This window comes from Cupressus sempervirens, chromosome 7 (genome assembly GCF_028749045.1).
Source record: "Cupressus sempervirens isolate cs-2001-9-10 chromosome 7, ASM2874904v1, whole genome shotgun sequence".
In the NCBI taxonomy this organism is placed as follows: domain Eukaryota; kingdom Viridiplantae; phylum Streptophyta; class Pinopsida; order Cupressales; family Cupressaceae; genus Cupressus; species Cupressus sempervirens.
This window is the reverse complement of record NC_143124.1, coordinates 539,193,189-539,218,646: the sequence shown is the minus strand read 5'-3', so window position 1 is coordinate 539,218,646 and position 25,458 is coordinate 539,193,189. Positions and strand designations below refer to the sequence as shown.

General features: G+C 36.2%; 1 protein-coding gene across 1 annotated transcript in view; it reads right to left on the bottom strand.

Annotated features, from left to right (window-relative positions):
- LOC149547891 (uncharacterized) overlaps nt 1-25,458 on the bottom strand; it is a 45,659-nt gene that overhangs the window by 6,044 nt on the left and 14,157 nt on the right. Inside the window, exons 3-7 of the mRNA XM_089791941.1 lie at nt 24,935-25,077; nt 12,196-12,269; nt 11,565-12,100; nt 10,396-10,473; nt 10,135-10,197 (exon numbers count right to left, since the gene is read on the bottom strand). Of these exons, the coding sequence (XP_089648067.1) occupies nt 10,135-10,197; nt 10,396-10,473; nt 11,565-12,100; nt 12,196-12,269; nt 24,935-25,077 (894 nt within the window). The remainder of the gene's footprint in view (nt 1-10,134; nt 10,198-10,395; nt 10,474-11,564; nt 12,101-12,195; nt 12,270-24,934; nt 25,078-25,458) is intronic.

The following is a 25,458-nucleotide window of genomic DNA, read 5'->3' as shown; positions in this document are numbered from 1 at the left end:
CAGTTTTTATTTCGGGCTTCTCGGTTGGGCTCCAAGATTTTTGGAGGGAGCGATTATTTATAGTAAGTCACCCCGTCAAGTTCATTCATCGTCTTTCATCATCAAGATCACTTTGGTATTGTTAGATTTCGATTCTAATGCATCTTTAGTTGTTTTCGCAAGATGAGTGAATTATTATTATATTCATCTAAATATGTTGAGGTTGCTATTTTTGTTAGTGTTGTTGGTTGATCACCTTAGTATCATATGTCGTTGGAACTGGGACGAAAAGTTTTAAATCGAGGGAATAAGAAACAATGGCCTTGTGTGTCAAAATATTAAGTTATGGTGGAAAAGGTCATTTCTAGAACCAAAAGCAATTAATAAATTATATTTTAATGTTGTATAAGTGGGGTTCTTTTGGGAAACTGGTGTCATTGGGAGATTATATATATGACAACATTTGATGGGAAAGCATCCAATCATTTGATTATCTTATTTTATTTTGTCATCTTTGTGACGTTCCCTGAAGTTCTGATTTTATGTGCCCTTGCTGAAGTAGAAGGGTTTGAGATTGAGTTTGTGCATCAATCCACTGCTGAGGTAAAGTGGTATTGATTTAATTTTCAATCTAAATTGAAGAGACTTCTCATACTGTGTCTACTGTGGCTGAGAAGTGACTAACTTGCTGAAGGATTTAATTTTAATTCGTTTTCAATTATCTCTATTGTTGGGCGAGGATTTAGTCTGCAAATTGGAGTTTGGTAATTCTGGATATCCCAGTTTATTCGATTTGCATCAGAATTAGTGTTGGACTTTTCAGCTTGAATGCCAAGGGTTCTTGTATTTGGCGTGATTTTCTATATCAATTTTGGGCAGCATTTGTAAGAGTAGAGTATGAACGCCAGATTGAAGGACCAGGCAGCTTTCAGTTTGACTTTGCAATTACATTCTACGGCAAAGGCCAAGTTCTTAATTTGTAAAATTCATTTTATATTACATTGTTTGGAAGTATAACAAGTTGGCTTCAAATTCTGATTTATAGCGATTAGCCAGCAATTAAATTCCCTTTTCATTATTTGTTGTATGTCAATGAATGAATTCAAAGGCTGGTGCGAATCATTTCAAAATTGTTTATTGACATTTGGTATTTATTTATGCAAAACTTATAAGGCAAAAATTAAATAAATTTGTGATCAGTTTGTTGTACATCTTGATATTGTGTTTGAAAATTTAAGACATCATATATTCAATGGTAATTGGGTTGCTTGCCAAGTGTTTGACAAAATGTCAAACCATTGCAATGTGAAAGAAATTGATGCTTGGTTTAGCTATAACCAAAGAAGGTTATTCCAGCAAGACCGAATACTAGCACACCCAAGAGTGCTGACACTACAACTCTGGAGGATGTTAGTTTGGACGAAGTGATTGTGTTACCACAGCTTAATCCTACAACAATCACACTTGAAGAGATGGAAATACTCCAGGAAGTTCTACAACACAAATCAAGACGAGAAAAGCTCAAGAGAGAGCATAAGCAAAAACAGGTTTTGCATGAGATTAAAGATATTTTTGTAAATGCTTTTGACATTTCAGATTCATTATCCAATAAGCCTATCATTGAACAACTTGTACATATAGTGCCTCAATGTCTCCTTGAATCATAGCATTTATGTTACCTCATTCATTATCTTTGTCTTTCTTCATGCTTCTTTGTCAAGATCTCCTCAGCTTTCAAGGCAATATTGGTATGTTTCTTCCACACTATCCAATTTCACTAAACTTATCTCATCTTGAATTCCATATCTCAATCCATTTAGGTGCCTTGCAACTTTCTCAACATCATCATCCACATGTCCAAATCTGATGTCCAATCTATAGAATTCCTCAGTATACTCATTCACAGTCATGTCCCTTTGCCTCAAATTTTGCATTTTCCTCAACAAGCTAACTTGGTAATCAGCAGGAAGGAATTTCTTCTTTACCTTGTTCACCATTTTCAGCCAAGTTCTGATCTTCTCCTTTCCTCTCCTTTGTCTATTAGTTTGCAGATGCTCCCACCACAATGAGGCATGACCTTTCAACCTAGTAACTGCAATTTTCAACTTCCTATTATCAGGAGTGTTTTCAAAGTCAAAGAACTTTTTCGCATCAGAGATCCAATCCAACACAACATTGGTATCCATTTTTCCATCATAAGAGACAACTTCCACAACAAGCTTTGAATGTGCCCTAGACAATACTCTCAACAATCTTGCTTCATCTTGATCTTCTTTAGGTTCTGGATTAGGGTTTGGTGCTATTGCTTCATCATCACTCACATCATCAAGATGTGCTCCTCTCCTCTGGGTTGTCTCCACAGCATCTAATCTGGCTGCAATTTGTCTCAATGTATCCAATGTGGCATTGTCAACATTTCCTCTACCTCGAACCATCTTTACAATCAAGTTCCTGTAAGATCATAACCCTCTGCAAGTTATAGGCCAAATCCGCAAATTTACCACCCTACAAGCAAATCAACTTAGGGTTCTACACGACATGGGGCTAATAAGAGTTTTGAGATTGTGAAACAAAAGGTTGTTACCTGTATTAGCTTTGGCTAATTTCAATAAGGTATTTCAAGTTGAATGTGATGCAAGTGGCAGTGCAATAGGAGTTGTATTGAGTCAAGAATGTAAACCTGTTGTTTTCTTAAGTGAGAAGTTGAATGATGCTACAAGGAAGTATTTTGTGTATGATCATGAGTTTTATGCTATTGTTCAAGCCTTCAAGAAGTGGAGACATTATTTTATTTTTAATGAGTTTGTGTTGTATACTGATCATTATCAGAGCGGTTTCCTGCCATCCTGTGGGGTAGGAAAGTTATTTTATTTTCAGATTTGCTATTGCATTTAGAGCGACCAGCACTCTAGCATTTTCTAGCCATGGACAAACATAGGAGGACTAGCAATTCTAGAAGTTGATGGAGTAATGAAGAAGTTAGCACGAAAATGAATGCTTTGCAAGAGAGTATGGAGAAACTTAAGCTTCATCAACAAAGGTTGGCGGAGAACTTGTCGGATCCAGAGACAGTTGAGAGGGTAGCGAGGTATATGGTTTCTGCCTTTAGAAGGTCGACATCGAGGTTGTAGGGAAGGAAACTTGAATTTTCCCCGATGAGTGACTATGATGCAAATGTACTTATATTTAGTACGGCACCTGCTAGTCCTATTTGCAGTGTTGATGATGGATTTATTTCACAGGGACATGTGGTTGTGTCAGTGGCAACGGAGGATAATGGCACTGAGCTTCAGTAGGTTGAGGCTCCCAAAGTTGTTGTAGTTAGTGCAGAGACAGTCGATGTAGTTGTTACCACTGATACTTTTGGCTCTCTCGAAGAGGGGATTGTTATTATAGACTTATGTGTCACCTATCAAAGTGTTGCTCTAGTGCAAGAGGTAGTTGCTTCCTTAGGTGGGACCGAGACACGTATGGAGTTACCTAGCGGTGATGTTGGTGATCTAAGTGTTACGGCGAAGTCCGTAGATGTGGGTTCATGCTCTAGTATTACCGATTCACAGCCATATGTTGAGTCAGGTGTCAGCAATTAATGCTTTATTGGGAGAAGTGGATGCAAATAATATGGACACATGATGATCCATTTGATGATGCTATGAGTTGTACTGGGTATGACACCCCTTGTCAAATATTGGTGATGACTCTGAGGAGGTTTTGGATGGGTCCCAAGATCGATGGTTACAAGATCTTACTATTGAGGTGGAAGTTGAGACATGTGAGGAGATTGATATTGCGAAGGCTTACATTTCTTCGGATGAGGAGTTGGTTGAGGTACATAGTAGTTGTATCTCTTATGCAAAGTTGTGCGAGGACAATAGCACACATATGAGCAATCTTGTGGTGGGCAATTCTGATTCAATTTCCTATCACAGTGTAGTTAGTGAGACAAAGAGCTTGCATAGCAGTCAGGGGCTACAAAGGTGTCATGTGACTTGTCAGCTGAAGCTGAGTGATAGTGACATTTCTTTAGCTTTTGAGCATTATGATGCTATCCATCAGATGCTAGCGACATAGTTGGGGTGCTCCTATGTCTGATGACCACAGTGATAGTACTCTTTCTCTAGCAGAAGTTCATGCACTTCAAAAGGGTGTCAAGTTCTTGAAGCATAACTATTCACAGTTAGTTGTTGACAAGGATTACCTTCTGGAGTTGGGTAGCATCTGTTATGAGACTTTGTTAGAGAAAGAGGAGGTGGGTGAGCTCACCCAAGAGCTTGAGGTGACTGCGGACCCTCGTCAATGTACTTAGTTGGCTCTGCAAGAGTCACAGTCACAATTGGATGAGGTTACCATGGAGTTAAAGCGGGTACAGTCGACACCGACCCCAAATCCTATTCAGTCAAATATTGTGGTTGGTAGTGAGTTTGCTTCCATGGTTGAGGATGAGGGACATGATGATGTGGCAGACACATTCGTCTCGGATATGGGTGCAGTAGGTACAGATGAGGTAAGAGTATCAGTGGAGTCAAACTCTCATGTTCATTTGCTTCCTTCTGCTATAAGTGAATCTATTTCTTCATCTCATACAGTTGATAGCATTGGGCAGTTGGCAATGCCACATTTTCAAAGGGATTAGTTGTGGGTTGCAAGGGAACAAGTTGATGCTTCCACATATAATTTCTACTACACAAAGTCCTTCATGGCGTATCTATTGGAGAGTTCAAATGTGCGGGAGGATTCCTACAGAGTGTCTGAGGGTACTCTCATTCGAGGCTCTCGTGCTATTCAGAGGTTGGTGGGAAAGATTGTAGAGACTTTGTCTACTATGCTTCCCCACAGGGATTTTGACGTTGGGTTTGCTGAGTGTTCCACAAATTCTTGCCCAACCAGTAGTTTGAAGTAAGAGTTTGGAGTCATTTCTTGATTCCTAGTTTGATATTGATGAGCCCTTGACAGATACTGAGGGTTTTTATTGGCATTACACTGTGAGGAATGCTCATTACTTCTCTTTTGACCCACAAGTAGAGGAATTGGTTTCACGTTGGTGTGGATTGGCTCCAGTTTCATACCATCCATTATGGTATGGGTTAGCGCCATCTTTTGTAGATACGATTAGCAACTACAACACACCTAAGACAGTTTGGCAGAGGTTAGAGTTGGTGGTAGTATTTCAAGTACCTATGGTTGTTACCATCTCTACAGTGCAGTTGGGTGTGAATATCAGTTTGATGGGGGCTTAGGTATGGACAGAGTTGGTATTTCAGTTGGGTTGAGTTCCAATGTGTTGTTGCCTTCATCAGTGCCTAGGGTCAGTTTTTAGATGATATTGATGTTGATGCCCATTATTTGGGTGTTGGTGCAACAGGAGTTGCTTATACACAACATGGATAGTACACAGTTCTACCCTTGGGATACGAGTGGATTGTGATGTTCATTTGTTTTGGGATTGCTTGGGGACAAGCAATCTTAGGGAGGCAGGACTGTGGTGTTGGCGCAACAAGAGTTGCTTGTACACAACACGGATAGTACATAGTTCTACCCTTGGGATACGGGTGGACTGTGATGTTCATTTGTTCCGAGATTGCTAGGGGACAAGCAATCTTAGGGAGGGAGGACTGTAATGTCCCCATTTTTAGCATATTCCTGCGCTTGGCTTGGTCTATTAACCATCACGACCCTCATGAGCTGACAGTGGGATTTGAGGGTCTTAGTTGTAGAATTATAGGCTTTTCAGTAGCCTCTGGTGTGTTTTGGCTCCATTTGAGGGACACAATCTGTTGGTTCCAATGAGCTCAGTTGAGTTAGAAGAGTTGAGTGATGCTCTCAATTTTTATTTCGGGCTTCTGGTTTGGGCTCCAAGAATCTTGGAGGGAGCGAGGATTGTGGTGTTGGTGCAACAAGAGTTGCTTGTACACAACACAGATAGTACGTAGTTCTACCCTTGGGATACGGGTGGACTGTGATGTTCATTTGTTCCGGGATTGCTTGGGGACAAGCAATCTTAGGGAGGGAGGACTATAATGTCCCCATTTTTAACAGATCCCTGCGCTTGGCTTGGTCTATTAACCATCAGAACCCTCATGAGCTGACAGTGGGATTTGAGGGTCTTAGTTGTAGAATTATAGGCTTTTCAATAGCCTCTGGTGTGTTTTGGCTCCATTTGAGGGACACAATCTGTTGGTTCCAATGAGCTCAGTTGAGTTAGAAGAGTTGAGTGATGCTCTCAATTTTTATTTCCGGCTTCTGGTTTGGGCTCCAAGAATCTTGGAGGGAGTGTCTATTTATAGCAAGTCACCTCGTTAGGTTCATTCATCGCCTTTCATCATCAGGATCACTTTTGTGTTGTCAGATTTCAATTTTGATGTCTCTTCAGTTGTTTTCGCAAGATGGGTGAATTATTATTATTCATCTAAATATGTTAAGGTTGCTATTTTTGTTAGTGTTGTTGGTTGATCACCTCAGTATCATAGCTCGTTAGAACCGAGACGAAAAGTTTTTAATTGTGGGGATAAAAAACAGTGGTCTTGCGTGTCAAAATATTAAGTTATGGTGGAAAAGGTCATTTTTAGAACCAAAAGCCATTAATAAATTATATTAATGGCACTTTATAATATTTTGATGTTGTATAAGTAGAGTTCTTTTGGGAAACTAGTGCCATTGGGAGATTATAAATATGAGGACATTTGATGAGAAAAACATTAGATCATTTGATTATCTTATTTTGCTTTATCGTCTTTGTGACGTTTCCTAAAGTTTTGATTTTATGTACCCTTTCTGAAGTATAAGGGTTTGAGATTGAATTTGTGCATCAATCCACTGCTGAGGTAAAGTGGTATTGATTTAATTCTCAATCTAAATTGAAGAGAGTTCTCATATTGTGTCTATTGTGGCTAGGAAGCGACTAGCTTGCAGAAAAATTTAGCTTTAAGTCGTTTTCAATTATCTCTATTGTTGGGCAAGCGTTTACTCTGCAAATTGGAGTTTGGTAATTCTGGATATCCCAAATTGTTCGATTTGCATCAGAATTAGTGTGTCGGATTCTTCAGCTTGAAAGTCAAGGGTTCTTTTATTTGGCGTGATTTCTATATCACGTTTTGAGCAGCATTTGTAAGCGTAGAGTGTGAACACCAGATTGAAATTGGACCGGGAGGCTTTCAATTTGACGTTGCAAATACATTCTACAACAAAGACCAGGTTCTTGATTTGTAAAATTCAGTTTATAGTACATAGATTTAAAGTATAACAGGCTGGCTTCAAATTCTGATTTATAGCGATCAGCCAACAATCAAATTCCCTTTTCATTATATTGTTGTATGGTTTGTCAATGAATAAATTCAGAGGCTAGTGTGAATCATTTCAGAATTGTTTATTGGTGTTTGGTATTTATTTATGCAAGACTTATAAGGCCAAAATTAAATAAAAATGTGATCAGTTTGTTGTACATCTTGATATTGTGTTTAAAAATTGAAGACATCGTATATTTAGTAGTAATTGGGTTGCTTGCCAAGTGTTTGACAAAATGTCAAACCATTAAAATGTGAAAGAAATTGATGCTTGATTTCGCTATAACCAAACAGCATTATTATAGATAATGCCAAAATTTGTAGGGGTGCAAATCCTTTGGTTGAGTCTCGATACAACCCTATTTTTTGGACACCATCCACTATACACTCTCTCAACTTTGGTATGCAACAAATTGGCACTCAAATAGATTGGCTGAAGCAGTCCAAGAGGGAGAGGAGATACAAATGTTTGTGACAAACCACCACATGTCACAATCCACATTCAGATCATTCTCCAAGTTGGAGTTGTTGAAGGTAAATTTAAAATTGTAACTACTTAGTTTCATTTATTTATTTAATTTGAATAAGTTTTATATTCATGTTCAATTATCAAATTGTTATTTGTATATAACTTTTCTTAGTATTTATTGTCATCATGTTAATTTGCTTATAGGTTGCTTAGACCCCATTTGCATCTCATACTGTTGTTATGAGACAACTCCTTAAGGTGCAAGGAGCATTGGGCCAAATGGTTATTTCTAGCCAATGGGGTATATGGAAGTCTTGAAACTTAGAGAGAGCCCAAAATGTCAATACTTTGATCTTGGATGACAGTTGGTGGGCTCGTGTGTGATTTGTATTGGATTTCATCGAGCCTATCATAACTATGCTACACTTTGCTAATACATACACCTTGCTTGGGGGATGTGTACGATGGTATGGACACCATGATAGAAAAGGTCAAGCTTTCCATACAAGCACGTGAGAATAACCCCACAGAATGTGAAGCCTTGTGCAGGTAGAAGCAATTATTCATCATCGTTGGGAGAAGATGACTATCCCATTGCACCTCCTTGCATATTCCTCATCTCCAAGGTACTATAGCTAGGAAATACTTGCTATGCCGGATAGAGTTGCACCATATGCGGATGAAGAAGTTGTTGATGGGTGTTGCAATGCATTTGCAAGACTCTTCCCAAATGATGAAATGCACAAAAAGGTGAGGCTAGAATTTGGCTTATTTGCTTCGAGATCAAAACTTACTCCACATGCAATAAATGACCAAAATTACATGGGGGCTATCACATGGTGCTACATGTATGGTCAACCATTCAAGCATCTACAACCTCTTGCAATCAAGATCCTCTCAAGTTTATAATTTTGTTTTTGTTTAACAATTGTATTCTAAAAATTTAGTGTTTAACATTCTTTAATTTGTTTCTCATCTGTATGATTAATTTTATATACACTATCCAAGATGCAAGTTTATTTGCTGCTGAACAGAATTGGATTACATACTCCTATATCCATTTAGTGAAGCGCACCCAGTTGGGCTCAAAGAAAGTTAAGGTCTTGGTTTATATACATACCAACTTGCATCTTTTGTCACTTAAGGAGGATGGATAGAAGGAAGGGTCAACCAAGCTTTGGGTTGTAGCCCCTAAATGTGCAAACTTGGATGCAACATTTCAGGAACCATGTTGCTAGCATCATGGCACGTGCACCTAACACAAGTGGAACCATGTTTGGTTAAAATGAATTTGCAATTGTTGCAGCTGAAGGATATGACGAGAATGTGGATTTTATTGAGAATCCTTCTGATTTTGAATGACTGAATTTGATTAGTGAATCTTGAGTCTTGAGTCTTGATTATTCAACATTGAATCAATAATTAAGTTTTGATGTCGTAATTTAAATTGAATTGGAATCTTGAACTTGAGTAATTTACTAATTAGTTATTTTAATTTGTATATATATCACTGTGTTTGTGAAATTTGAAGTTGAACTATCAATGGTGAAGCATAATGCAATGGAATGGTTTATTTTCGTATATTCCTTGCATTTCTTTGCATATATAAACTATAGTATTATATATATATATAGACACACCCAGAATCAAAAAAATAATCACACATCCACGCATTAGAACCCCACTCCCGCATCAGCATCAGAACCAGAATCAGTAACTTCAGATGCGAACAGATCTGCCCAGGAAGCAAATCCCTGGGCTGTGGATGCATTCCAACACATCCACAGCCCTAGGATGCGCTTCTTGGAAGCATCCAACTCCACATCCAAGCCTCCAGGGAGCACATTGGTAACTTAAATAGATCTCAATTCAAACTTCACTCCAAATGTCCAAGTTTGATTTGCTTGAATTTATCAAAACCCTAGCAAAAGACTTCGGTAAAGTTTTCACATGTTTATATTGGTATTTATGCCTATCTCAATTGGCATCATAAGACTCCACTATTATTGGCCCCAACACTAAAAAATATAATAATCTTGTCAAATATAATGGCCAAAATTTTGCTTAGAAATGTCACAAATATTGAGGTATTTTTTATCAGTTCCATCATAACTATCAGAGTTCTTTTATTATTGCTAGCTAAAATTTGTTTAAAATAATTTGCAAAATTTCCTTCTGCTCTGGACTCAGCTTTATCTTTTATATTATTCAAGTTTTCAGCATTACTGTCCACAACACTTGAACCCAGATATCAGAACAAACCAGATAGTTACTTGGATTCACCACTTGAGACTTCAAGTTGATACAATAAAATAAATTTTCCAAGTACCTCAAATTATTGCATATGTTACAAGATTTTTATTCCATCGCTATCCATTAGTTTCCTTAAAATGTATGTGTACTTACCATGGGTATTCCTAATTCCTTCAAGTCATCATCACGCATGTGCCTCAGAACAGTCATATCCACCTGTTAATTTACAGTGCAATAAAAAATGAGGTTTGTAGACTCCTATCATACAAGATATAGTTCTTTAGAAGATCACTTTCAAGCACATTATATACAAGACACAATTTGGAAGACTGAGAAATAATACAAATAATGCATATGGATTGAAAGACATCAGATACAAATATAGAAGTAAACAAGATGGAAACTTTATATTACCTCTTCCGCCTGAAAAATTAATGAATATTTGCTCAGACCCAATGATTGCAATAGACTTGACACTGTCAGTTCCTCCGCCTACACAATAGAAATCTGATGAAAATAAAAATAGTATTTCACTATGATTATAATTCCAGAAAAAAATGAGAAACACTGGTGCTTAAAAGAGGCACAATTTACTCTGGAGATCTCCACAAGAAATGCATAATTAATTAGTATTACAAAGATATCAAAATAAATAAGCAAATTCATGGATATTTCATTGCTAGGCAAGCTCAATAAAATAAGAGAGGCTGCAACCACTCGAGTAAACAAAACGGTAAACCTTAAAGAGAACATGGTATCATCTATTTGACATAAATGAATCAATCAAACAAGAAAAATAAGGAGTCTTGATAACCCTGAAGAGCAGAATAAACCATACATCACATTTGACAAGAATCACGGTAGCAATCACAAACAAAACACCAAATATATTTCGTAGTTTACATAATTTAAAAGTACAGTAAAAGTAGCTTTAAAAGACTGGAAGTGCTCAAAATTTTCAAAATTATTAGATATAGTTGCAATTGCACAAGCATGTGTCACCCGCACTGATTCGATATAATAAACATTATATATAAATCTGCAGACATATTATATATAAAACAGAATCACAAACTTGAATCAAGAAAGACATGGTCAACCACATCGTGTGAAGCATAGATCCAAAAAAAATAAGAAATTCATATGATATAATGCCTTCAATTGAGCAGTGAAAAATTATCTTCATAAGCAAATCTAATCTTCGTCTGCTAAAAGTAACATAACCACCCAATTAAACCACTCTTAACAGACTGGAAATAACCTAAAGAGTTTTTTCGTTTCTGACCAAAATAAAAATTTGTAATCTATTATCCTAGAATTTAAAGAAACTCCTAATGCATAGGACAAGGAGCAATGAAACCAAGCTTTAAAATTGTAAACTTAACTAGCAATCAGAACTTTGTAAGGCAAGGTTGGCATGCACAAGTATTCCTCACAAGCTTGATTCAACATGTCTAATCAAAATAACATATACTGCCAATATTTTTTAAAACTAAATTGGACCAAGATCCACACCATTCCTCTATTAAATTTTCTCTATTTTAAGAAAATATGATTCAGGATATAGAATAAAAGAAGTTTACCGGGTATGCATGTTTTTGAGTGATACCAACTGGAGCAGCAGTCCTCAAAATTGGTTTATTAGTTTCCATTGACCTGGCATTTGGGTTGACCTTTACCAACAAGGAAGCATGCTGTGATGTATCTAAAGTTCTTGGTGGTGATAAATGGCGATTTCTTAGTGGTGATATATGTCGATTCCTTGGTGGAGACATGTGGCGGGATGAGTCCATATTCCTTGGAGATGATATATGCCGCATTGTATTCATGGGCCTTGGAGGTGACATCCTACGAGATATATCTGCAGTTCTTGGAGGTGACAAGTGCTTTGATTGGTTCATTACCCTTGGTGGGATAATATGCCCAATTCCATCCATTCTTCTTGCTGATGACACACGCCGTCTTATAGTAGTTGTAGGTGGTAGAGAATGTGATCTGCTAGAAAGCTTTTCACGCAGATCTCTCACCCCACCCTGACTCCTATTGCCACCTTGGAAGTGCCTAGATGACTTCTTGCGTATAAGTTTCATGCGGAGATCTTGTGCACCAGCCCGTCCATCTTTAAAATTATTAAGACAAACATATCTTAAAAACCACTAAAAGAAATATAACAAAGAAGAATAAAAGTATTTTCCAAAAAGAACATAAGGATACTTGAATACTGTGTCATATCTCCATCCTCGTTGCTGCCCTGATCATATTTCCATTTCTGTTCATCTCGGCGCTGACTGCAAACAAAATTTATTACACAATACATCAGTAATTTATAGAGCTTTTGTGAAATTCATGGGGATGATTAAGAGATATAGATTACACCGACCTGCTAAACATGTGCAGTGTTTCAGAAATTCAAGAAATGCAAATATAAAATTTCTGAAACTTTTTCAGCCATCATATCTGCACAATAACAAGTTACAGGAATGGAGGAAAGAACAGCCAGAAACAAAAAGATTCTTTACTTAGAAATGCTGTGTCTAAGCCAGATGGTCTGAGTTTCTCTCCATCATACCTAGGAACATACACTACTAAACAAAAAAATATAAAGCATATGTATATTTCCTACGGATCTGGTCAGAAAATTAGGCATGAGCATCCTAAAGATACTTCCCAATCAAATATAATTATGAACATTAAATTTTGCACAGAATGATTAAAAAAAATTAAGACATTTTTTCTCTAGTATTCATCAACCTTTACATTTTTTACTTAACCCTAAAAAGCTATGAGCTATTCATTCATTCAATCATTATTAAACAGCTGAGACCCATGAAAATATGTATACACCTACCAATTGACCTAATCTATAATTTAAATCTTTGGCCTTGTGGACGTTATTAAAATCTTTCATGCATTCATTCAATCATAACAAAACAACCAAGACCATGAAAATATATATAAACCCACATGGTTGCACTAAAATTCTTTGCCATGTTTCAGACAAAACTTACATCTAGAAGAAACGCTTACTGGTTTAAATCTTTAATCTAAAACATTTTTTAACCTAAACAATAAGCCATTGTCGACATAAGGGATCAAAAAACATTATTGAGTGAAATCTATGGGTCTTTTGAGATTGTTTAAACAAATTTGAAATGAGGTTAAACTTCACAAAGGTTTATTCAATAATAAAATGAATTATGTCATATTAATAATGGCCACAATTATATTTGCAGGCCTGCCTGCTCAAGAAATCAAGAGTTTTATTGCGTGTACAATCGTAAATATGCATTCACAGACAAAAATATGTGGAAATTTTTCCCACTCTCTTCTGCATTGAGGACGATGGCAACAACAACATGCATCCAACATCACCAATTGTGATAACGGGCAACAGTCTCTTGGAACTCACATGTAACAGCTAAAGTGTCCTAGAGTGATTTTCACTACCTAGAAAATTAATACTTGATTTCTTCAATTCAGACCTCTTTCCACCTTTGGTTTCTCTCTTAGTTGTCAGTTAGGGTTCCCGTTTAAGTTTGCATCTGAAGAACTGGTTCACCGGTACAGCAAAATTTTGACACGGGGATCGGGTTCCTTAGTACAAAAACATGTAAAATTTATATACATACATACATAGATATATATATGCAGCCTGTAAGTATGAATTAAGATAAGAATGTCACATAATATCATATAAACAACAAGAACACCAGAAACTTCTAATCACAGCGTCATGATCATACCATCATAGCATCATATATTTCAAGTTCAACATCAAAACATTATAATGTCAAACAATAAATCATAACATCAATTCAAGTATCTTCTTCTTCTTCTTTATTGTCATTAGTTGATTCACAAATAGTGCTAAGGCCAATGGGATCAGTTGCACCAATAACATTAACCATGTCAAATTCTATTAATTCAGCATCTGCAAGCTGAGAAGTGGAAGCATACAAGTCCAATGCTTTGCATTTAAATCCCACATCTTTGTCTCCTCTTCTTTGTGTTCTTTAGCTTGTGCGAGATGAGACACAAGTTGGAATGCACATATGCTAAGTTCTCGGCTCTTTTTTATTGCAACCTAGTGCGCTTTACTAAGTCGATGAAAGAATATGAGCTTCAATTTCTTTCTGATGCAAATGAACTAGCAACCTATGAAGACAAGACAAAGAAAACAATAATTATTAATCTTATAAAATGAAAATTACTAGCAACTCATGAAGACAAAGTAAAATAAAAATATTTATTTTTTTAAAAACTTACTTGTGATATAATCGTACCACCAACTATGAGCATCCTTCCTAAACTGATGAAGAAGCACATCATTACTTAGAGTTAGACCTCTTGCACTCACAAACTTTATGAACTCTTTTATCAAATATCACATATCATCATTAGGAAAAGAGTCTCTCAAATGCTACCTTGTACCCATTGCACACTTTTAAATCTCTATATGGTGCCAGCCTTCCTAGTATATCAAGATGTTGGATGTTATAAGATTTTCATGTCAATGCATAGGCAAACAAATGTAGAGGAGTTTTTGTCTTGTTCCATCATTCTACACCAATTGATTGCAATTGTTTGACGGTCTCCTCAAAAGAAGAAAACCAACTTGCACACAAATGAAAGTTAAAGGCCAATGTAAGTCCCTCAGAACCCACTTTTAGGTTTGTGGATGTGAAAAATCAATTAAATTTGCAAAAACAAATGGGTTGGGCATTGAAATTGATTGTGGGCCCACCTTGGTTTGACTAGGGTTTGCCCAAGTTCACTCAAGTCCACCCGGTTTTGAAAGGTGGCATTCCTGGTTTGAAACAGGAACCATCAAGTTGATCCCTAGTTGAACCCATAGGAGGACTGGACCATGACCACTAAGACCAGGTCAACTTGGGCTGGTGCAGAGGGCTAAAAGGAACAAAACTTAGTATCATAGCAATTTTTTCTTGGGCGGAAAATATTTGTTTATGCATAAAGGATTGCTACTTAAAAGTTGCATGTTGAAACTTATGTTGTTGTAATTTAATGTTATGCTAGCTTTTGCTAGCTTTGAAGAGGTAATACCTCTAATTCTAAAAGTAGCATAAAATGCAAGAAAGCTAGCAACTAGAATATATTTTCTTTGCATTCTATTCCAGGGACATCATTTGGTATTATTTATGATTGCAACTAATAGATTTAACTGATAATTATTTTGATTATAGAAGATAAATACTACAACTTATTGTTTAGACTTAAATGACTTGAATTTATGGACATAGATAAATAGGATATGTGGTTATGTAGTTCTAATGCTGACCACTTTTTTCGAATCTTTTAATATAGTGAGAAAGAGTGTCATAAGGGATAGGTGTTTCAGATTTTTGGTATGAAATGGGAAGCTAGATTAATGATGAACCTCTCAAACACTATGAGTGATTTTGCCTATTGTTTTGGTACAAGCACAACTTCAACGAGGTTTCTAGAAGTAGTGTTGGCTGCTCAAAGGCAAGATTTTTAATCGAAGATCATGAAGGAAAGTTTGTGACGGAAATGGCCAAAAAAACTCAACAACAAACAATGAGGCAAAAGCTGAATACTTTCTCCTCCAGCTACAAACTTACAAACACTTTGGTCTAAGGTAAGTATTGAGGGTGAACCCTTCAATTATAATCAATGCCATTCATGGAAATCCCCAACAAGCTACAAAATATATAATATCCTTTATTGATGCTGGCCCTCCTTGGAAGACTTACTGGATTATAAACTTAGCAACATCTACTAAGAAGCAAAGACTTTCATAGATGCTCCAGGAAATGCGACAATTGAAATGAATGCAGAGTGCATAATCGATAGCTCACCACACACATTGAGGCAGTTAACACCAGATGTAGTGCTAATACCCTTCTATATTGCTATCAAAAAGAAATTTAATATTTATCGTATTGAATGGTAGCTGCTGTGGAGGACCTATAACCAAAAACCTTGTAGGGTGACAGAGTTGCGATAATAATATTGTTTATTACATTCTATACTTATGGAGTTAACAAAAAATCATTTACATTTTTTTAGAGTTCGACATTGTCCATATCTATTCTTTGGTATCAATTTCTTCTCCAAAATCCATATCGGAACTACTGGCCTCATTCATTTCTTTTAGGGACTGGCATTGTCCATACATCTCCCTTCGTATTAATTGATTTCTATTTGTAGATTTGAATTTCAAAGACCAACCATGTGATAACCTAGTATACAGTGTAATTAGCGAAACAGCAACCTTTATCAATGAAGAAAAACCGTAATTCATGGTGTACTATAATTTTGTTCTCTTTTTTTGTCTGTGTGGTCAAATGCAGCAGTTTTTTGTCTCCTTTTATTTTATTATTCTGCATTTTTTAAATTGCCAGCTTTTCCCCAATTCTTTACTGATTAACTGAAAACTATTTAATTTTTTGCTTATTGAGTTATTCCCAGGAAAGATTTTTTACTAGTATGGATCTAATAATTTATACTTCTACTGTAAGTACTAGGTACCAAAATCTGGCAAATTGTTTTCTACACCCTTGCAAATAATATTGCCATATATAATATTTTCCTTTAAAAAAGCTGTCACATCCGCATCATAAAAGCTTGAGAATTAATCCCAATTTTGATAGATCTATTTGCCAAACCAATTGATTAATATTTATTATATGATTAATTGATCAATATCTATTAATAATAATTTATTATACCTCCCAAATTAATTGATTAAATAACAACTAATACACTAATTAATATAGTTTATTATTTTAGCCCCTGTTACTGGGCTTCATAGAGCTAATCCTATCAGCAATCCAAGGGATCGAGTAGAATGGGAGAAGCCTGAAGATGGTTGGATCAAGATCAACTTTGATGGGACTTCCCAGGGCAATCCAGGTACATTAGGGACTGAGTGTATAACTAGAGATGCTATAGGCAACATACTGGCAGTTGAGTCTAAATAACTTGTGAATGCTACAAACAATCAAGTGGAGACCCAAGCGGCGCTCTTGGCGCTGGAGATGGCTAATCAACTCAAAGTGTATAAATTGCATCTTGAAGGTGATCAGCAGATTTTTGTGAACACCATTGTCAATGGAGAATGACAGGTGTGCAAAATAGATAATATGATTACAATAATTGAAAAAAGCTGATCACATTTCGCAATTTTAAAATATTGCATGTTTATAGAGAAGACAACTCCTTTGTGGATTCATTATCCAAGTTGGTGGTGACTATGACATATAGACATGTAGACATGTGTGCTAATGCATCAATCAAGTTGACGGAGGTTTCTTGACATAACTTGGGGTGGCAGCTGGGATGACAATTTGAGGCAAGTGCATTTATGAAGGCTTGAATACAGCAGATATGGTATGATGCAAAGTACAGGCATTGAATGCACACAGTAGCAACAACTTGGCATTACAAAAAGAAGAACTGAATGGAGTTTTTACGTTCATTAAGGTAAAGTGGATGAGAATCCAGAAGGTAGCAGTGGAGATGGAAGCAAACTTCAATTTGAAGGCAACGAAACAGAAAATGTTGTTTTAGGCAAGGATTTCAAATGTGCAGTTGAAGATTGTCTTCACAACAGATGATCGCTTCTACATGGTCATGGTGAGAGGGTTACTGGGAATTGAGTATCTACTTGCTGAAACACAGATATATCTTCAATGTGGAGGAGGTCAGCAGAATTGTGAAAAGATATGTAACACTGGAATGGAAGATGGATTTAGATACTCCTCTTCAATATGCTGAACCAGGTAGGGGCTTCATCACGGATATTGGAATGGAGGATGGATTTAGATACTCTTCTTCAATATGCTGAACCAGGTAGGGGCTTCATCACAGATATTGGAATGGAGGATGGATTTAGATACTAGGCACTTCATCACGGATATTGGTGACCGGGTTTATGTCTCGGGTAACACTAGCCACATCCATCCATCCATCTTGTGGTGAGTGGGAGAAAATGAAGAAGTGAGAAGGGTGGAAGTATGGTGAATGTGGCCGGTTATGTGCGATTACAATACATATTGGGAGCAGGTCATACAGTCTAGACTGAGGAAGGAGGAATTCGAAGGCAAGTCTCAAATTCAAATTGGCCAACTTTTTGAGGGGTGAAGGTATCACCAATGCAGTGAACCAGGAGCCCAATAAGCAAGGAAATGGAGCAAACAGAGGGGCGAGAAGGGCGTGAGGTTGAGGGAGTGGACAGGGTCGAGGTGTGAGAATCAATGTTGGAGGACGACACGGCCATTGGAGAGGCAATGCTGCTCGAGGACGTGAAAGAGCACAAGAGGAGAGGTGTTACATCCCAAATTTTTGCTCATTTAAAATAACCATATAGTCGTTATATATTTCATGTGAATGGCAGTTAGTTAAAACAATCAGATGTTATAATCTTGTAAAAAGGAAATTATGGTTAACCATTTTGATTCATGTGAAAATGACTTGTTAGTTGTTCGAATACAATTCAACTAAAAATGAACATTTACATTTGAAGAAGTTATAAAAATAGTTGTTAGAAATAATGGTGGTTAGCCATTGTGACAGTTATGAAATACTTCTGATTATAGTTATCTTGATTTAAGATTAAGAAATATGTTAATATCGTGGAGATATTCTCTTTTTGGATGCAGGGGAAGACAAAGTGAGGGAAAGCATTGTTAAACACGATTTAAAGGTTTGGGGCACCAAAACCATCGATGGGCCATCAGGTATGGGTTCTAACCATCTTGGTTAAGGATTTAACAGCTAGCCAAGCAAGAGTATACAATGGACAACCATGAGTTACCTAGTCGATTCTTAAAGCAAGAAAAACATTAAACATTTAATAACATAAAATTGTTACCTTTTTATAATTGAGACCGTTGAGTAGTTGCTAGGATGTAATTTTATATATTGACACCGTGTGGTGCATAAATCAATATATTGATAAAAGGAATTACATGATTCAATTTACACACATATATATGTATATATGTGCGTACAACTAGAGGTGTCACCAATAGCATGATGCCAATATATCTTTATATAAAAATCATAAGGAATGATAACCTTTGTCTTTAACATTGGCTCCATATTGATGAGCGATTGCCACCTCCATATCGGCTTATAATCTTCTTAAATTTAAATTGGTGGAGTTTCTTGTGACCGATGACTGGCCATGCACCACCACTCTTTCTTGTAACGGAGTTGGTGCACGGATGATCTATTTATTACTCTCCCCCCTATGTGGGAAGTGTTCCCTTTCTTCTCACAATTATTTCTGAGTTTATATTTTCTTTGCAAGCATTCTCTCACGGCCTCAAGCCGAATTCAATTCCCATAGATAGTATATCGTGAATCCCTGCATTTTTTTTTCTAGTGAATATCAAAGGCTGTGAATCATATCAGCATTGTTGCCAGTAGTCCTAGATAACATTCATGGCATGGCAGCTCATTGCTCTCGAGCCATGCTAGACAGAGCACCAATCCAACTACAAGTCATAAAATCATCACTCATGATTTATTGCCATATATTCTTTGTCCATATATTATTTGAATGTTGAAAATCAATGATGCAAACTAGCTGCTGTATTATCATTGTTCATCCTTGATCATGAATGAAGCAACAATGTCATAAATAAAGCTACAGAATGTTGTCTACGAAATTGACCGAAATTTCTGAATCTCCTTTGTTACTATGCTTGTCGGGATCTGCCGATAATACAGATCCGCAACTATATATTGCCATCACTAAGAATGTTCAATGATCACATTGTTAATGGCATATTTTGTGCATGAATATATGAAGCAAGCATCAATATATATTACATTACATAAGTAATCGATCTGACTTGTACAGAGGTATTCACCATATACCTCTGAGATAAGATCAGCTCGAATGAAAACAAATCTGAATTGCTAAAATGATAATTGCATTATACAAATTGCATTATACATGGCTAGAAATCTCCCAGGATACACCCAAGACTAGAAGGGTCAAGCATTAATGGGTGGGGAGGAGAAGCAACCCTGCAAGAGCAAACAGTTGTTAGTAAATGAAAGCAATTAACTGATTGATCGTATAAACTGAGTCAACTCATGGTTGTCCAAATTATATTCTTGTTGTCAAGTCGAGCAGTGGGTGATCCGGCATGTTAATAGCCCACAAAAATCCTTTGCCAAGGTAGGTTAGTGGTATGCTTGTCACAATTGATCGCTAGAGGTCAGAATGCTAGCTGACAGAGGGGAGGTTGATGGAGCATATCCACTGCCTTGTCTCCTGCTTAGCCGACACTCTAACAGTCGAATGCTCAAGTGGCAAGCCCATGGTGCCCCAAGCCTAACCCCAGGGTAGGGAGGGTCTTTCTCGAATGAGATTGTGTGGGGATAAGTTAAGGTCCACGATTGGGAGGTTAAGCCCATGCCAATGCTTCTCTTCTTCACTGGATGTCAAGCCTTTCACAACACAAAGACAGTTATTTGCTACATGTATGACACTTGTTCCTTTTGCACGTTTCTTTATCTTAAGTTAATGTTTTGGAGATGCATATATATTGTTATGATGTTTTCCAACTAATGTATTGGCAGAAGTTAGTTAGTGAAGTTTACGTAGTTTCCTTTCATGTGAACTAGAAAAGGCCATCATTATATTCTGTTTCATTTATTCATGTACTATGAAATCAGTTGATAGCTTTTCCATTTAAGTGAAGTAACAAATATAACTACCTTATGTCATTCTGTTATGAAATTCAGATTTGCCTTAAAATATGATTCTTCTTTTGGCTTCGGACAAATGGTATGTTACAAGAGGCAAGTCTGAAGTAGATGATGGATGGGCCTCAGTTTGAGTTTTGTCATCCACGTTTATGTGAATTTGTCATTTTTCCCTTTTCATTGTGATGCAGACATTATTTTTTGTTGGGCATATGGGTTGATGCCCCCATTCTGTAATCTTCGGTCGAAAGGGGTTGTCATTTTTTGTTCAGATCATAAACTATGCGATATATGCATAATTTAATGATAGATATGTGCACAGATGTAGAGGCGTAGGGACAATGGTAGATTTTTCAACACTGTATATGTTGAATACTGAAATAGTAAGAGTCTTTGGGCACAGGATTTTTTAGATGATATTATAAATGTAAATCTCAAAATATAATTATAAAAAATATTAATTAACAAATTTTCCCGCGCAAAAAAACAAGATTATTATTTCAAGCAATATCTAACTAATTGATTAAATATTTAGTGTCAATTATACTCAACATATTTTATCAATCATTACTATATTATGTAGAAATCAAATTAATAAAAGCAGCAATTTAGTCACTTGACCATCACAGCTTTAAGGAACAGGCTTATTACCTCCTAATACTGCTTAGTGTCAATGGCAATTAACAAAACAAATATTTTCCAAGATAAGGGTGCAATTAGGGTAAGGGAGAGGTACCATGGGAAGGGACGTATCTCTCCCAACCCAAGAAAATGATATATATACACATCAGAAAGAAAGGATCGAACCAAAAAGGCAAGGAATCAGCAAGAAAAACATAAGGGCACCGCACAGGAAGCTATATACAGCCATTTGATCATTATCAAGTGGTGCCAAACCATCAGCGGAAGGAAATCAAACAAGGAAGGAATCAGAATCCAGTAATCATACACAGGATGGGAATTGAATCAGATATCACAGGGAAAGCTATGAATTCTGAATCACAGACAGCATACCACATACTCAGTTATATATTATACCGTCTTGACTCTCATATATTAAATCTTATTACATATAATTATCATTGGTACTGGTATGGGAATATTTTTACCAAGATATGACTGCTACTGATACAAATAACTGCAAGCTCATTACTGATGTATATGAACTGAACCTGGTTTAGGCTCTGTACATTTTATATGCAATATATGATGGAATCAGGCTCTGTATATTTTGTTTGCAATATACCTCTGGATGATGTAAAGCATATTCATCAGTCTGTAGTGTTTAGACATATGAAATGTGTGACTTAGGTAGAAAACTAAGTGTATTTGTATTTCTACTGCATTAGATTAACACCTCACAAGATAGGTAAGTACTACAGTGGAATGACCATGATACACCATACAGAGGCAAGGGATAAATCCTGCAGTGGAATGGGCCATGCCAAATCATACAAGGGATAAGTCCTGTGGTGGAATCGGCATGGGCTACATCATATAAAGGCACTATTTGTGAAGGATAGTCCATATGGATGGGAAGCAATACCAGGAAGGAGGAATGGTGGGACCTCATTAGGTACACCACCACATGAAACATGAGGCAAAAGGGCCTAGGTCAAGTTAAGGGCGCCCTATTGTAATCTTTCCACCAACCCATATGGAAGAAATTATTGTGATAATGCTATAAATGAATTTGTTTTCCAAATATGTATTGTTTATTGTAACTTAATCTCTACGTCGAAGTTATACATCTATTCATTTATTCATTTGTAAGGCTTAAGATGAATTATATTATGCTAGAAACATAATTAGTCATATATATGTATATGTATATGTTTATGTATATGCATATGCATATGTATATGTATATGTATATGTGTATTTGTTTGTTGTTTGCAGGACTTATATTCAAAGTACAATAGACAAAATGTTCAACTAGATAAGACACCTCTCAAACCCTAGTTAATGCAATTATGGTGTAGGACATAACTAGGGCAATTTCTAAAATAGGACATTACAATAAGCTAAAACTTCAACCAATCTGTTGAGAAGCAGAATTTGATGACAATATTTCAGCTGCATTAATTGCTTGTGCTTTTATGTAAACTGCACTTTCAGTGCTAGAACTTCCAACAAACAACTTGTTCAAGTTCAGAGTGGCAAGGTTTTGTACTCTAAACCTGTCTTTGTGGAGTCTGAGTGGTTTACTTCTTTCATATTATTAAAGAAATTCTGCAGACCCTATTTTGATATACCTAGATCATTCAAGGATAGCACAGCAAGGTTTTGTACTCTGAACCTGTCTTTGCAGAGTCTTTTCATATTATTAACAAAATTCTGCAGGGCCTATTTAGATTTTCCTGTATGATATACTTCCTCTAGCTTTACAAGTCCAATAAAGTAAAAACATGATAGCGATGAATACTCCATTTTCAAAACCAAGCTGTAACTTAACAATCCACTTAAGTTGCACTCAAGCAATAACTTCATTAAATTAATCTTAAACAGGTTGAGATCCACCTGTGTATGAAACACTCTTATGTGAAATCCAGATAGCTTTATAGCATTCTCCTTACTGAAAAGAGTATTCAACTTGTCGGGCAAATCTTATATCAAATTCTTTTAGGTTCTTGGACTCTTAAATCTATACTTCAAACATAAGGAAAATTTGTACCCATTTCTTCCTCACTACAGAAGTTGCTGAAAACTGAGCAACGTTAAAATAGGTGTGGATCCAGATAAGAACAGCATGACTAAGGAATCCTAGAACAATTCACTTCTTTACATCTCTTTTCATCACCAAGAGGCAATACTTCTGTTTACATTATACCACAACATTAATCTTGAGTGCACCTTCAAAATGTTAAGGAAATTATTGCTCCCAAGATTTTGCATAAGAGGTATAATAAACCCAAAAAAGGATCCATGTCCTAGCAGTTACGTTTTCTCGTATCCATAATAGCACAATTGATTTTATAACCTTCCTAGCCCTCAAGAGATAGGCATTGCTAAAAACTACAATTAAACCTTTAACTTCCCTTAAGTCATCTCACAAAGACGTCTAATGATTCAATTTATTCAAACACACATACAAATAACTTTTCTCTGATAAGCAAGTGAACCAGTTATGGTATATTATTTCTGGGGTCAAAACTTGACAGCTTCCCATGAAAACACTTTTTCTTTGCAGATTTATAGCCTGGAATATTCCGATTCAATACAAAGCCTATGGCAATCTTCTTTGCATTGTGACTACTAGTAACAAAAGTTCACAATATATGTCCTCGCATCTTGAATACTAGGATTGTGTCAATTGTGCATTGATCTTTTTCCTAGAATGGATTAGTCCTCTTCACATAAACTGTTCTTACAACTATTCTGTTTTGTCTATATGATATGCAATTACCAATGAATTGTGTCTACAAGAGAAATGTTGACGAGTGCATACTTAACCATTGATCACATATAATAACAACTGACCTAAAATATGTATTTCTATTTTGGAACTAAGCACCTCCTCGTGTTTTGTGCATTAATTGGCAGGTTACACTAGATTCCTTACACTCATATGTTGCCTCCAAATGTGTGGAAAAGATAATTCCAATGATAGCATTATTACACTTTTTAGTTGCCTACTTTTGGTAAAGCACTCATACCATTCAAGTCATCCAATGACGTGATATAGCGTAATTACTACTTTTCTCTTTTTCTTCTCATGTCGACTTAGTAAATCAGATTCTTTTAGCCATCTTCTAGAGAAGACTCCATCCTCTTGCCCATATTTTTAGCTCAATATGGCAAGATAAAACTTATGTTCCCCTAAGATTTGATAGATAATCACAATGGCATGCAACCAAACAATTTTGCACTAAAAATAGTTCATTCAAGACTATAGTTGCACTAAAAAATAGTTAATTCAAGAATATAGTTTGACTCTGCATGATGTCCTAAAATTGATCATGAGGAGTCATTTAAGAAAACAAAAAATCATAAAAATATTGCCTTAGTGGAGTGTAGCCAACACCAAGTACAGATTCTATGCAGTCACCATCCTTAACATAAAAAGCATGATCAGAATTTTAAGCCTTAAAAAATTCAAACAAGGATGCAATTTATTTGTCTAGCTTTCAACATCTTCCTCTGTCAAAATTAACCCTGATAGTATACATAAGAATCACCAGGAAATCAAATAAGTTAAGAGAAATTTATTCCATAAAAACTAGATAAAGTTTTGAAAGACTCTAACCGTTTGAGGTTACCCTGGTTATCATAATTTGATCTATTGTCTGGATTGCTTCCCAACCGTTCCCTCACAGGCCTCTTCCTACCTGTCAAAGGTGTTCTATCTGCATATGCCTCATCTGGTACAGATGCGGGTTTCTTCACAACCTGAATCCACAATTCCATGCAGCTAATCATTAATAACATGCTCGTACTATATTTAAACATGCACAAAGAAATTGCTCTTCCCACGGTAATGTTAAATATTAGTATCATTGTGAAGGTTAAATCAAACATAACTCCCAATAGTTGTTTATTGTGAATCAATATAAATTCCCAGGTTTCAGTAGCAGTGATTTGAACTAAGGTTCACTAATTCTAAATACATAAGTCAATTGAGTGTCTGAAATAAGCATAAAGAAACAAGTTGACTGAGACAGTCCAAAATATGAAACACAAAAATAACAATGTTCAAAACACTTAATCATATCTAAATAGACCAAGAAATTACAAGACCATAATTTACACATTTTCCAAACTGGATTAGAA